The following is a 15,974-nucleotide window of genomic DNA, read 5'->3' on the forward strand; positions in this document are numbered from 1 at the left end:
GAATTTAGATTTTCCTGGTTTTTGCATGATGAGTAATTTTGAACAGTTTCCTGGACATTTTTAGTGTTCTATTTTATGACTAGTTTCTAATTAAATTTTTTATTTTAGCACGTAGTCAACCTGTTTAGATTCAGAGTACACATCCTGGCTCATTTCTGTGGGCTGTGTTTCAAATGTTAATTTAGTTTATAAAGCCTGTGCTTGCTACTTCTCTCTGCCACTCTTGTTTGTTATCCAGATGATAAGACTCCATCCTGCAGTATCCTGAGCACCAACAGGGGAGGAGGTGGTATACTGCTTCATTCCTGCCTGGGTAGAGTGTAGAAATCAGAGTTCCTCCAACAGTTTCTACAAATTTTACAGTTTCTAATGCAGAAAGCACTTCCTCTTTACTGCAGGAGAAAGATAGAGGTCATAATTCTGCCCACTGACTCCCCTGGGGAGGGAAACTGCCTTGTTTACTTCAGGAAGTCACAGAAGTCAGAGTTCCACCTTCAGGCCCATATGGGAGGGGCACCACCTGTTACTGCGGAAATGGTGGAAGTACAGTCAGGGTTCTGTCTACATAATTATGCTCGTTTATGTATTTGCTCAAATCACTGTCCTTGATCCTTTGTAATTGTGATTGATGCTGTTACTTAAAAAAACATTTTTTATTATCCCTTCAGCATGGTCTTGGGAGGGAGAGGATATAAATTTGTGTAGCCATTTAGTTATCTTGATCTAGAATTCAGGTGTGGAAGATATTAAAGTTTGAACATGACTATATTCTAGAGTAACTTGGTAATTTATATTTATTTTAATAATAGAGGTGTCCTTTTTCATAAGCATGCTAAGTAATTAGTCATTTAAAATTATGTCGTGTTAACACAGTAAAGTCAGTAGAAACTGCCCGATGTACATCATTTACATGCAGTTAAAAAAAAGTATAAAAATGTTTCAGTGTTCTATGATAAGGTCTCAAATAAACTCAGTGTTCTATGATGGCATCTCATATATATATAATATTTATGTTATACATATATTTTAAAGATATTATTTATTTGAGAGATAAAGAGAAGGAGCACACACATGAGTCAGGGAAGGTCAGAGGGAGAGGGAGAAACAGACTCCCCACTGAGCAGGAAGCCTGAATCAGACTCTATCCCAGGACCTGGCAGTCATGACCTGAGCTGAAGGCAGACCCTTAACCAAATGAGTCAACCAGGTGCCCCTATATATATAATATTTAATTTCTTCATAAGCTTTAAGGAAGCACCCCAACCAATATACTAATATTAAAGAATAAAAAAGTCCTGAGAATGTTACTCTGTCCTGTTAAATTATGTTTTAGATATGTAATACTGAACACTTATCCCTTTGTATTTTTCACAATAGCGCTTTTGAGATGCAATCATATGCCATGCAATTCATCTATGCAGACTTATAGTTCAATGGTAATTAGTAATCAAAGCATTCTCTTTTTTTTCCCAAAGCATTCTCAATTGAAATATGTTATTGATCAGCTGGAAGCAGATGATATTCATTGAACTGGTTTAACTTAAGTTCTTATAGCAGCTTAAAACTTTTCCTTCATAGGGATCCAGTTGGTTCCTTCAAAAAATGTTTTTGAAAATTAAAATAAAGAAAGGGTACTGCTATTATCACTTTTTTATTGTGGTAAAATATGCATAATGTAATATTTAGCATTTGACCACTATAAATGTACAATTCAAAGGCATTAAATATTTTACAATGTTGTACAGCCATCACCACTATCTCTTTCTACAACTTTTTCATCATCCCAAACACAAACTGTACCTGTTAAACCTATTAAACAATAATTTCTCAATCCCCTCTTCTCTCAGCTCCTGGTAACCTCTATTATGCCTTTTGTCTCTGTAAGTTCACTTTTTTCCATATATGTCATATAGGTAGAATTATACAATGTTTGTCCTTTTGTGTCTGACTTATTTCACTGTGTATTCCTTTGGGTCATATCATTTGAAATTAGAAGAGAGAGTGGCCAAACACCTGTGCTTCAACCCTGTCTTGCCCTATATCATCTCTTAGGGAAGAAAGAAAGACACTGCAACCAGGAAAGAAGGCATATCAACTCACAGTTATACATGCCATACAAAGAAACCATGTTTCACCCTATTGTTCCCATCTACTTGGGAACTGTAGACTGTTTTTTGAATCTGTAGTTCAGATGTTACCTTCTTGTGAAGCTTTCCACCAGCAATATTTGTCACACTTTCTTTTCTGGTCCTAGAGCACTTTGAACACATTATATTTCATATTGTTTGCATATATGTCTTCCCTCACTAGATTCTTTGCAATTCAATGGTTTAGGCCATGTGTTGTTGCAGGTCTTTAGGTTCACAATGTTTGTATCACTACTGAAAATATTTCTTGCTCAAAAGAATAAATCTATGATAAAATTTTGTAAAACCAAAATTAAAAAATATATAGTTTTTGACATAATTATTAATATTATCATTTGTCTTTTTAAACTTTTAATTGTGAAGTAATATGTATACAGGTAAATATATAATGATTTTATTAAATAAAGTATTAACTTCATCAGATCAAAATTAGATCTTTAATTAGGAGTAGAATGAATCTGGTAATTGGAAGTTTAATATCACTTAGTCTAGCAGGATAAATAATTACTTATATTTGGAGAATTTGTGTTATGACTATATGGAGTTATTAATTACAGCCAAAATTATCCATGGCAGTATAATGTTTTGGTTCTGCTATTTGAAACACTAACAATAACACATTACTGCATTATGCAGATGGGGCACCCAAGAATGTGTTTGCAAGAACACATAAATAGTGATGCTATTGATATAGTTAGGGATGTGCTGATATTAAATAAAATGGTCAACAAAAATTCTCAGCTGCAGTAGAACTAAAAACCAGTATGCCAGGCTTTAGATGTAAGAAGATAAAGTAAAATTTAAAAAGCAGTAAAGAGTAACATCAGTGGTGTACAATAATGGATGAGAAAAAAGAATGTAAATCACTGACATATTCTTTTTTTCTTATGTTTAGGGTTGCTGGAGAAAGATAACTATTGATGATTTTCTGCCTTTTGATGAAGATAACAATCTATTGCTTCCAGCCACAACCTATGAATCTGAACTCTGGCCAATGCTTTTGTGTAAAGCTATCATTAAGCTGGCAAATGTTGAGTATGTAGAAGGAAGAATGATCACTCACTTGTATAAAAACAAAAAGACAAACAGCAAACAACTATACAGCTATATTACATAGCTTTATTTTTTAAAAAAATCAATTTAAAAGAGCTTTCTTTCCAAACAACGTGAATATTCTAATATAAAAATGAATATGCCAAAACCACTAATTTGAAATATTGGGTTAGCCAGCAAAAAGACAAAATTCTCTCAAGAGACAATACTCAAAAATTATTCTATATCCAATGCTTTCTTATGATGAATGGCAAGTAATCATGAAAAATAATGTTTCAGCTTAATGTGAGAAAGAAGTTGTTTTGTAGGAGATAATATTGGTTCATCTAAATACTGAATAATACATCCCAGAATCCAGTTCAAGGTTTAGGTTCTGCATATGCAGCAAAAATTTACTAATATTGAAAACCTGAACTCTTCTGAGGTTTTGCTCCTCATGTAACATTGGTCCCTTTTAATGCATTTGTGATGAAAACTACTCATATTTGCTTCAATGCTCTTGTGAAATTTGCTTGTGTCTTCCATTCCTGCAGGTCTTGTGCACCAACATAGAGGCCATGTCTGCCATGCTTATTATTCTCTTGGCTTCCATCTTAGAGACCCTAGGTCAATCCATCCCCACCCTAACCATGCAAAAATAGCTTAGATGCTTAACTTGCCAAAGCATGGCAACTTTGTATCATTGCTGACTGGGAGAATTTTCACATCCAGCTTGCATTTGATGACTTTTGCCCTCCTGCAGGGTGTGGGAGCATCTCATTCTCAACTGAACACCCACATGCTCTAACAGAGACTACTTTGCTCAAAGCTCAGCCTTCTCCCCTTCAGTAAACAGAGCCTTGTCCATTAGTAGCCTGCTCAGGTTTTCATGGATTTTCCTTTTTTTTTTTTTTCCGAAGGCTACACAACAAAACCAGCCACTCATACTGCCATCCTTGTCATCTCTGTTTTCTATCATCAATTCTTGATTCTCTGTTTGGAATTTGTTTCACCTAGTTCACAGCTCTTAATTTCAATGATTTTTTAAAGAATTCAGCCCAGATCTTTTAGGTAGCTGAATTGTACTAAGTATTCACACTGGTGACAGGTATGTTTGTTTTGAAAGAACATAATGTTTCTCATGTTCCTAATTCTCAGACCTAACTTGAAGTTTTGAGAATTAGAGCTGAATTAACATCAGTGAAGTATTAAACATGTGACCTGGAAAGTTGGAGTGGCATTGTGTCTTTCTTAAAGAGATAGTTGCATAGAATTTTATAGCAACCTAAGAAATAGAATTATTTTTATTAAAAAAAAAAACATAAATCCAGCATGAAAATAAAGGACCACACTAAATGTAAGACATTTCTGAAGCTTTCTAGTGGACACCTGTATTGTGTTGTACAATTTGCATCTGTCTGTGTATTTATTTTTCACAGATTTTATAGTCCATAGTAATTATTTTCATATGAGTTTTAGCTTTCTACATTAAAAAAATTAACATGTAATAATTATGTCAATATCATTGTGAGCTATGAAAAGGACAGAATATTATCTTTATGAGGTTTGCATAGTTGTTCCTAAATATGATTTTCCACAGAGGAGTTTAGACTAGACTGTGAAATGCCCCAAGAGATTTTTGTTATCTCTGATATATATATAGACATATCAAAATTCATAATCTATAAACAACGAACCTATGCAAATTAATAAATTATAAAACATGTGACAATGGTAATAAGATTTCTTTCTGAAAAAGCACATGTATGGTCAATACCACCAATCACCACTATTGCTACATGATGGACTGAAGTTGTGACCCCTGGCCAGAATGAGCACATTTATATGTAAATAGATTAATCACTTCAGAAAACAGGAGGACTCAAATGGAAAGAGTGATATTTGGTCATTCACAATTTTATTTGACCTTAGGCTATGGTGGCATATCTACTCTTTTGTATAGGATAGAACAGATGTTTCTAGTCTCTCTGAAATTATCTAAGAATTTATTTAGGGCTATCTGATGCCTATCTTGACTTGCCAGGTATGAGACTGATTTAATATAGAGCCTCAAAGGCATCTTAAAATAACTGATATCAGAAAGATAAAAGACACTGTTTTATTTTTTAAAGACCATGTTAATATATTGAATATAAAAATATATATCATCTAAATTCATATATTTTATAATATATTTGTGAATGTTTTGTGTATATGACATGATTATTAATTTGTATCTCTTAAAAATAAGGCTTATAGCATATATTTTTTAAATTATTTACTCATGAGAGAGACAGAGAGAGGCAGAAACATAGGCAGAGGGGAAGCAGGCTCTTCACAGGAGCCCTATGTGGTACTCAATCCTGGATCCCAGGATCACGACCTGAGCCGAAGGCAGCTGCCTAATCACTGAGCCACCCAGGCATCCCTATAGCATATTTTTAAAATAAATATGAAATTCTATCTTTGAATCTCCTTAAGTGCTTTGACAAAACAAATCTGTTTTGTTGGAATAGTATTTTCTTATATTTTAATATGTAATAACCAATGTTACATTTTTTATCATCATATCACTGTTTATTAAAGATTCTTAGTCCTTATACCTCTCTGTGTTTCTTTTCAAATGTTAGTAACTATAATTTTGTTTGCTTTTTTAGCATCCATGTAGCAGAGAGGAGAGAACTAGGGGAGTTCACTGTTATCCATGCACTTACAGGATGGTTACCAGAAGTGATTTCTCTCCAGTAAGTTTTACTGTTAAGTTTTTCATATTTTTTCCCTTTGTCTTCAGTAATGTTTGCTTAACTAAGATATTCTTAATCTTTAACTAAGATATTCTTAGTCTTTAAGAAAATGTCAAGAAATGACACATACTACAGAATGTTTGTGAAAATAATATTTTATAGTATTATATATAATTTCTGGAGAATTTCAGAATAAATTCTGTTTTCTTAAAAAGACTATGCATTTAATCTTTAAATATCTGAATTACAAATATTAAAACAATGTTAATTTTTTATTATGGTAAAATATTTACATGCATCCCTTTATACTTACACAGTTGCTACAGAAACATAAAGGCAACTTTTAATTAACTACACATACTAGGAAATAATAATAATGAAACACCTATTAGGCATTAGACACTTTAATGTATCATTTCTAATTAAAAAACACAGTCCTGAAAATATCCTTTAATCATTCATGTGATCTCATCAGCTGGGTATGTGTCATTACAAATGAGGACAGCGAAGCCCAGAGCTTTTGGTTTGGTTTTTGTAAGATCAAATCTATAGCACAGTTATCAACTTGGATCATCTCTGATCTTTGATCATTTTAGGAAGCTACCATTCCCAAAAGGTTCAGGTTAGAGGAGATTGAATTCAGTCCCCAGCAACTTGGATCCTACCATCTGAAGCATCTTTTCAGCAGGACAGACTGGCTGTTGCTTGGTTCAAGTGAACATATCTGCAGGGGAAGAAAAATGGAAGGGGAGATCCCTTCCTCCAAGGACTGCTTTCCTGAAGGGAGAGCTGATCTTATGTTTTTATTGTAGGAGAAGGTCTAGATAACACCCTTTTCAGTCTTGTCATGGAACATCCTTTCCTGGTATCGAAGAGAAGAGAATATTTCTTGACATAATATGGGCAATGTTAATGGAGGGAAGTAGAAATGTAATGAGGTTTAAAAGTATGGAATTTTCTAAATTTTTATCTCTATCTAGAGTTTATGGAATGCTTATAATCTTGCCTTAAATTTTCCTGTGTGATAATGAATAAAGAAAGCAGAGATGTGAGTCCATTACGCAATGGTAAAGAAATAGATCAAAATAATTCACAACTAGAAAATCAGTCAATTAGAAATTCTGAATTGTCTCTTGACAGAATCAGACACTGAAATCATAGATGATAATGGAAAAGTGTTCATATACTTTCATAATTATAAGGAGACCACCTTAAAATCAATAATAAAAATTTTGAGCAGTTTTAGATGTTCAATTTGCATGAATTTGTGGTTGCTTATGAAATTTATGAAAATGATATAAGGGGAGAAAGCTTGAGCTTTGGAGTTAGCACCATTGCTAGATTTATGTTCTGACACTTCCAGTTTCAAGCTATGTGAATTTTTCAAATTATGTAACTTCTCTAGGTAGGCCCCCTTTTCTTCATATGTACAATGGGGATAAAATAACCAATTCTATATAGTTGTTCTGAAGATAAGTGAGCAGGTGATAGAAAAAGTAGCTGCTGTATGGTGGTACAGACATAATTACTATAAGTTTCTTTCCCTTTCTAGTGACTATCACTAGATTATTTAATATTATCTAGGTATATGTGTAATAGTAACCAACCTTTGAAAATAGGGAAAAGTCTAAAGATGAATAAGTGAGACTAATACAAACATTCAAATTTCTCAATTTTCTCCTAAATACAACTAAAAAGGAAAAAATACACATTTTGATCTCTGCATGTCATGATTTGTGGAGTTTTTTCCTATGAACGTTTTACATTATTCATATAATTTAAAATTACAATTATACTTTAAAATTACAAAGTTAATTTGTGCATACATATGCAATATTAAATGTAAAGGCTGTCATGAAATAGCGTATAGATGATTGTCAAGAAACATTTAAGTTGAAATATGGAAGCTATCTTTATCAGCCAAGGTTGCAGGCAGGGGTCAGGTAGGGGTTCATCAGGTAGACCTGTTCCTACTTGGTCTGAGCCTTTATTGTTGACTGGTTTTGTTTGAAGGAAGGAAGGAGCCATCTAGTGAAAGCAGGAGAAGGATATTTCCAGAGACACATGGTATGTTCAGGAGTAGGATGTTTCTGTTACCAAGAAGGATGAGAATGTAAGGAGAAAGCCTCTCAGGGATCTGTAGTTGTGTTCATGGTTTTACAGGAGTCAAGGAGATTTAGAGTGCTGAAGTTTCAAACTCATGTCGGTTATTAGAACTTTTTTCCATGTTCAGTTAGGACTAAATCAGTTGGACCTAAAGGGTTCTGTGGAATTTCCAACAGATACCTTCCCTTCCACTCTCCTGTGGGAGTACCAAAGGGAAGCACTGGTCTACGTGCAGTTCTTGACCTCATCTCTTGTGTGTTCCTTCAATTAGTGCAGTTGTACTGTTTGAAAAGAAAAAAAAAACTCTTGACTCTCCATATAATAAAAGCACAATCAATGATATGTCTGCGTGAATATAAAAAGACAATTTTAAATGAAGAGATGATTAGTTTCTAGGCACATTTCTCTGATGTTGGTATAGTTCATCTGGAATAGAGAGCACTTTGCCACCTTGCCTTTTTAAACTGAAATATAATTGACATACCATATCCTATTAGTTTTAGGCATACCTCATGGTGATTCAACATTTTCATATGTTACTAGATGATCTCCGTGACTATCTGTTACAATATAGTTATGACAATATTGTTGACTATACTCCCTTTACTGTACACTGCATCACCATGACTTATTTTATAACTGGAGATCTGTACCTCTTAATCCCTTCATCTACTTTACCTGATCCTTAATTTCTCCCCCTCTGATACCCAACAGTTTATTTCTTATATCTATATGTCTGTTTCTATTTTGTTTTTGTTTTGTTTTGTTTTTTTTAAAGATTTATTTATTTATTTATGAGAGAGAGAGAGAGAGAGAGAGACAGAGACACAGACAGAGACACAGGCAGAGGGAGAAGCAGGCTCCATGCTGGGAGCCCGATGCGGGACTCCAGGATCGCGCCCTGGGACAAAGGCAGGCGCCAAACCGCTGAGCCACCCAGGGATCCCCTCTATTTTGTTTTGTTTTGTCTTTTACATTCTACATATAAGTGAAATAATATAGTATTTGTCTTTCTCTGTCTGACTTTTTACATCTGGCATTTTACCCTCTAGATCCATCCATGTTGATACAAATGGAAAGATTTCAATCTTTTTTATGGCTGAGTAATATTACACACACACACACACACACACACACACACCACACCTTCCTTATACATATCTTGGCTCTTGTAAATAAATCTGCAGTAAACACAGTTGTGCACATACCTCCTCATATTGGTGTTTTCCTTTTATTTAAATAACACAGAATTGGAATTGCTGGATCATATGGTAGTTTTTTTTTTTTTTTTTAATTTTTAAAAGAACTTCCATACTGTTTTCCCTAGTGGCTGCACCAATTTACAATCCCACCAACAATAAATAAAGATTCTTCTTCCACATCCTTGCTATACTTGTTATTTCTTGTTTTTTTTTCTTTGTTTGTTTGTTTTTGATAACAGCCATTCCAACAGTTATGAAGTAAAATCCAATTGTAGTTTTGACTTCATTTCCCTGATGATTAGTGATGCTTAATACCTTTTCATGTACCTTTGGTTATCTGTATGTTTTTTGTTTTGCTTTGTTTTTTTGAAAATTATCTGTTCAGATCCTCTACCCATTTATTAATTGGAGAGTTTGGGTTTTATTGTTGTTGTTGTTTGTTTTGTTTGCTATTGAGTTGTATGAGTACTTTATATATTTTTAATTCCCTATAACATATATGATTTGTAAATATTTTCTCTCATTCAGTAGGCTGCTTTTTTATTTTGTTGATGATTTTCTTTGCTGTGCAGAAGCTTTTTACTTTGATATCATCCTACTTTTTATTTGCCCTTGCCTTAAGAGTCAAATCCAAAACAAACAAACAAACAAACAAACAAAAAACAGTATCAAGACCAATGTCAAGAAGCCTTTTTTTTTTTTTTTTTAGGAATTTTATGGTCAAACAGTATAATGAGCTTTAATCCATTCAAGTCTTTAATCCATTATGATCTGATTTTTGTGTATAGTGTCAGATAATGTTCCAGTTTCAATCTTTTGCATGTGACTGTCCAGTTCTTCCAACATCATTTCTTGAAAGGGCTATCTTTTTCACATTGTGTATCCTTGACTCTGTTGTTTTAAGTTGATTGACTATATATGGGTGGGTTTATTTCTTACCTCTCTATTGTTTTCCATTGATCTAAGTGTCTGTATGTCAATAGCATATTGTTTGATCATTATAGATTCCTAACATAGTTTGAAATCAAGAAGTGTTGCCTTCAGCTTTGTTTTTTCTCATAATAGCTTTGGCTATTAAGAGATTTTTGTGGTTCAATACAAATCTTATGATTGTTTTTCCTATTTCTGTGAAAAATGTCATTAGAATTTTGTAGGGATTGCATTCAACCTGTAGATGACTTTGGGAAGTATGGATATTTTTACAATATTACTTCTTCCAGTAAATGAGCACAGAATGTCTTTCCATTTATTTGTGTTGTCTTCAATTTCTTTTATTAATGTCCTATAGTTTTCAGTGTTCAAGTCTTTCACCTCTTGGGGTAAATTTATTACTGGATATTTTATTCCTTTTGATACGAGTATAAATGTGATATTTTTCTTTATTTGTGTTTCTGATGATTCATTTAGTGTGTAGAATGCAACAGATTTTTGTATATTGATTTTGTATCCTGCAACCTAACTGAATTCATTTATTAGTTTAACAGTTTTTGGTGGCATCTTTTGGGTTTTCTTCAAATAGTGACAATTTTTTTTCTTCCTATCTGATTTGGAATATCTTTTATTTCTCTTTCTTGTCTACTTGCTTTGGTTAAGACCTGCAATACTACTGAATGAAAATGATGAGAGTTGGCATCCTTGTCTTTTTCCTGATATCGAGGAAAAGATTTTAGGTTTTCACAGTTGAGTGTGATGCTTGCTATGGACTTGTCATATATAGCCACTGTTATGTTGATGTATATTCTCTCTATACCCACTTTGTTGAGAGTTTTTATCGTAAATGGATGTTAAATTTTGTCAAGTGTTTTTTCTCCATCTATTGAGATGACTTTGTGATTTTTATCATTCACTTTATTAATGTGATGTATCACATAGATTTGCAAATGTTGAACCATACTTACTTACATCCCTGGAATTAATCCCCTTTGTTCGTAGTGTATTATCCTTTTAATGTATTGTTGAATTCTATTTGCTAATATTTTGTTGAAGCTTTTTGCATCTATGTTCATTAGAGATTTTGGTCGGTAATTTCCTTTACTTGTGGTGTCCTTGTCTGGTTTAGTTATCAAAATGATGATGGCCTTGTAAAAGAATGTATTCCTTCAGTTTTTTTAAAAAAATTTGAGGATTGGTGTTAATTACCTTTTAATTGTTTGGTAGAATTCACCAGTGAAGCCCTATTATTCTGGAGTATTGTTTGTTGGGATTGTTTTTATTGCTGAGTCAATCTCCTTGATAGTAATTGGTCTGTTCAGATTTTCTGTTTCTTCATGATTCAATCATGGTATGTTTCTAATTTATGTTTCTTCTGTCTGATTTGTCGTCATACAATTGTTCATAGACTGTATTGTGATCCTTTGCATTTCTATAGTATTAGTTTTAATGTCTCCTCTTTCATTTCTGATTTTGAGTTTTCCCTATGTTTTTCTTAGTGAGTCTAGCTAAAGATTCATCAATTTTGTTCATTTGTTCAAAGAACAAATGTTTTGCTTAGAAATGTTCTAGGTTTCATTGTTTTTTTTCTATTGTATTGTCAGCTCCACTTCATTGATTTCTACTCTGATCTTTGTTATTTACTTCTTTCTGATAGTTTTGGGTTTTATTTGCTCTCCTTTTCTAGTCCTTGAGGTGTTAAATTGTTTGAGATATTTCATGTTTCTCGATATAGGCATTTATCACTATGAACTTCCCTTTTCAGGAAGCTTTTGCTGCATCAGTGTGGGTTTTTTTTTTCTTCTCATTTTCAGATATGTAGAAGCTACTCAGCTAGTTTTAGGTTTGTTTGTTGGAGAAAGTTATTACATATGTAGCTCTAGACTCCATGTGCCATGGGAATTGTTAAGCTCAGAACCCTATACCACCATCTTGAAGCAGAGCTCTGTGTTTGGTCTCTTTCCATCAGCAAGGCCCAGCACACAGTAGACATTCAATCAAAGCTTATTGAATAGATAAATGTATAATGGTGTATTTAACTAAATTTGAAGTAACTGTTGAAATTAATCTCGTGGAATAGAAAATTGATTTTTCTGTCAATAATTTCTTGATGTTCGATAGTGGTGTTAAAAAATGTAATTTGGAAGTTAATGTGGATGTGTTCTATCTAAGCCCAGGATATGTGGACAAAGTATGGGAGCTCTTGAAAGAAATATTGCCTGAATTTAAGCTGTCAGTTGAGTCCAGCTCTGAAAGCAAAATACCTGTGATAGATAGCAAATTAAAAGAACCAGGGAAAGAAGTGAAGGATGGTAAAGAAGTAAAGGATGGGAAAGAGTTCAAACCTGAAGGTTCATCGACAGCATTAAAGTTACCTGAGAAAAGTGACAAAGCTCCAAAGGGTAAGACATTTTATATTACAATGTAATTCATATGTTTAATATGGATATAGTATATAAATGCTCTATAATCATTGCTGAATTTAATGATTATATATTGTGATTATCATTTAGTAAGTATTGTGAAAATAATTAAGATCCTATCTTTCTAGGATTTTAGAACTAGTAATGCTATTTACTAGATGTTAGTTATTAATATTTTACTGTCTTTTTAAAAAAGATTTTATTTATTTATTTAACAGAGATAGCACAAGTAAGAAGAACAGCAGGCAGAGGGAGAGGCAGGGAGCAGGCAGCCCACTGCAGGGCTTGATCTCAGGGCTCTGGAATCATGACACTAGCCAAAGGCAGATACTTAACCCACTGAGTCACCAAGGCACTCCATATTTTGCTGTCTTTAAAAATCAAGGGCAACTATATATTTTGATGATATTGAAATAGTATAGTATTAATATAGGAAGAGACATTAAGCTTTTAATTTCCATCAAACACACTTCCTTATGTTATATGTAGAGTGGGATGGAGCAAAACTGAAAAGGGGAAACTTGTCTTGTTTTTTGTCTTTTTTTTTTCTCCCTACCAAGGAAATGTGAAATAGACACAGATTGGATTATGATTTGTTGACTATTTATTGTAAGGTGGAAGTTCAAATTTGGAAATAAAATAACTTCAAGTTATTTTACAAAGTGTAGGATCTTGTAGTGACAAACATTGAACAATTATTTTATATTTTCTAAAGTATTTCACATAGCTATGCATATGAATTATAATGTTTTTATGGTAAAGTAGAATTAAATATACTCAGCTTTTTTATATACCTTGAGAGCATCTATAATCATCTTTCAAATATCTGTTTTATTTTTTAAAGATTTTATTTATTTATTCATGAGAGACACAGAGAGAGGCAGAGATACAGGAAAAGGGAGAATCAGGTTCCATGTAGGGAGCCCGATGTGGGACTTGATCCCTGGACTCCAGTATCAAGCCCTGAGCCAAAGGCAGACGCTTAACCGCTGAGCCACTCAGGCGTCCTGTCAAATATCTGTTTTAGAAAATATTGATATTTTGTCCCAATTTTTCCTTACCAAGATCTTACCTACCAGCATTTGAAACACAGAAATTATTACTCTAAATGTTCCTCAAGAATTCACCAAGATCAAGTGTATGAGTGATATCTGCCTATCATAAGCTCTTCTTTAAATGACCTAATGTGCATCAGTTTATGAAAGAAAGCAAAACAAGAAGGCTGATTAAATTTGTTTTACCTAGCATATCTCAAATTAATTTGAACTTAAAAGGCTTTTTTCATGTATCACAAATTAACATCTGTTCATCCATCCATTCAGATATAGTACTATATATATCATATATATTTTTTAATATGTTAGAAAAAGCAGATGCAAAAGACATTGGGAAGAAGAAGAGTAAAAATGGAGAAAAAGAAAAGGAAAAAGAAAAATTCAAATGGTCACTTCACACTTCAAGACCCTCATCAGATGTCCAGTACTCTCTGCAGTCTCTGTCAGATTGTAAGCTTCCAGTATCCTAGAATAATAACTATTTTAGCTGTTTCCTAAAATGTCGGGAGACTTTGGAGTTTATAAAATTGGAATGCAACTTTGGGACACAATAGTGTATTTCCTATTTTGGCATATGTAAATAAACTTGCTCAAGTTTGCCCATAATTGTTAAACTCTCAAGGTGATATTCATATGGGGGCAAAGTCTTACATATGAAACAGAAGTCTGGGTTGTCCAAGTTCTTATGGTACAACAGTCACAGAAGTGTTTGCAGGGAGGAGGATATATACGAGTAAATGTGTATATTATGTATTAGTGAGTGTATCACAAATAATATATTATATATATTGTTATTATAGTATAATATAGAAAACATACTACATAAAATACAATAGATATTATATGATATATAGTATAACATCCATAAATGTTAATATGTAATTATATAAACTATATAAATAAAAAGTAGAATTACATATTATTGTATATAAATATATATTAGTATATGTCTTACTCCAAATAAACTATATACATAAATATACTATATATATGTGTGTATATATACATATTATATATATTATGTATATGTATATATATAAAATTAGCCTAGATTCAGGTCTGAGGCTCCATGAAAAATATACAAAGTTTAATTTTTAAATGTAAAAATATGTTTTCCTATGTTTGGTATATTTTACATCTTAATCTATTCTAGAGACAACCTGGGTTCCCATCTAACATATTTTGTAGCTCTAAAATATTATTTTTTAATAAATATCTAATATAGTTCAATATTAGTGCTTGGATTTGTAAAGGGATTAAACAATTTTTAATTAAAAATAAAAACAACAGAAGAAAATTAATCCATTTTAGCCAGAATCTTTTTTTTTTTTAAAGTTTTTTTAAATTTTTTTTTATTTATTTATGATAGTCACACAGAAAGAGAGAGAGAGAGGCAGAGACACAGGCAGAGGGAGAAGCAGGCTCCATGCACCGGGAGCCTGACGTGGGACTCGATCCCGGGTCTCCAGGATTGTGCCCTGGGCCAAAGGCAGGCGCTAAACCGCTGAGCCACCCAGGGATCCCCTAGCCAGAATCTTTAAAGAACAAAAGCATACTGAATCAAATATAGTAATTTCAGGTTTGTTAAGAAACATGTGAAAAAATAAGTGATACTCAGAAGCACTAAATATTAAATAATCCATATTATATACCTGAAACTAATATAACACTGTATGCTAACTATACTGGAAAGGAATAAATACACTCACACGTAGGAACTTCCTGGCCAAATATGTATATATACATGTATATGGCAATTGAAATTAAGTTACTTAGTTTTCTTTCTTCATGGAAGGATTATTTTGTTTATGTTTTCTTTCTTCTGGAAATAACATAGAAAGTTCTGGACTTCTTTAAATTCAAAATAAGTTTTTATCTATGAAAGCTAAAATATTTCAATTTTAAACTATTTTAAGTGACATTGACTGATAGCTAGAGTTTTTGTGATAACTTTTTTTTATAGTGACATAAATAATTCTTAAGCAATTAGATGGTATTATAATGAAGGTAAAAACTAAGATGTTCTATAAAACAGATGCATATGTGAGGTTTAACATTTGTTAAACACATTAGTCATTTACCTATTTTTCACCAGCAAAAATATGTTCATTAAGGAATTTAAACAATCTGAAATGATTTACTGATAGACCCATTTGGCTAGAATGTCCATGACATGATATGTGTTTTTTTTTTAACAGGTTCTTCAGCAACAACGTCTCCTCACATGGTCGTATATGCTACTTTTACTCCTCTCTATTTGTTTGAAAAGAAAATCTTTTCATTAGAAAAAATGGTAAGCATTCAAGGCTGGGAAACACAGTACCATTTATGGGGT

General features: G+C 32.7%; 1 protein-coding gene across 1 annotated transcript in view; it reads left to right on the forward strand.

Annotated features, from left to right (window-relative positions):
- The window catches only part of ADGB (androglobin), a 157,608-nt gene that overhangs the window by 41,967 nt on the left and 99,667 nt on the right, over positions 1-15,974 (forward strand). The window contains exons 6-10 of the mRNA XM_055311188.1: positions 3,043-3,182; positions 5,837-5,923; positions 12,334-12,563; positions 13,949-14,089; positions 15,838-15,932. Of these exons, the coding sequence (XP_055167163.1) occupies positions 3,043-3,182; positions 5,837-5,923; positions 12,334-12,563; positions 13,949-14,089; positions 15,838-15,932 (693 nt within the window). The remainder of the gene's footprint in view (positions 1-3,042; positions 3,183-5,836; positions 5,924-12,333; positions 12,564-13,948; positions 14,090-15,837; positions 15,933-15,974) is intronic.

This window comes from Nyctereutes procyonoides, unplaced genomic scaffold, assembly GCF_905146905.1.
Source record: "Nyctereutes procyonoides isolate TBG_1078 unplaced genomic scaffold, NYPRO_anot_genome, whole genome shotgun sequence".
In the NCBI taxonomy this organism is placed as follows: Eukaryota; Metazoa; Chordata; class Mammalia; order Carnivora; family Canidae; genus Nyctereutes; species Nyctereutes procyonoides.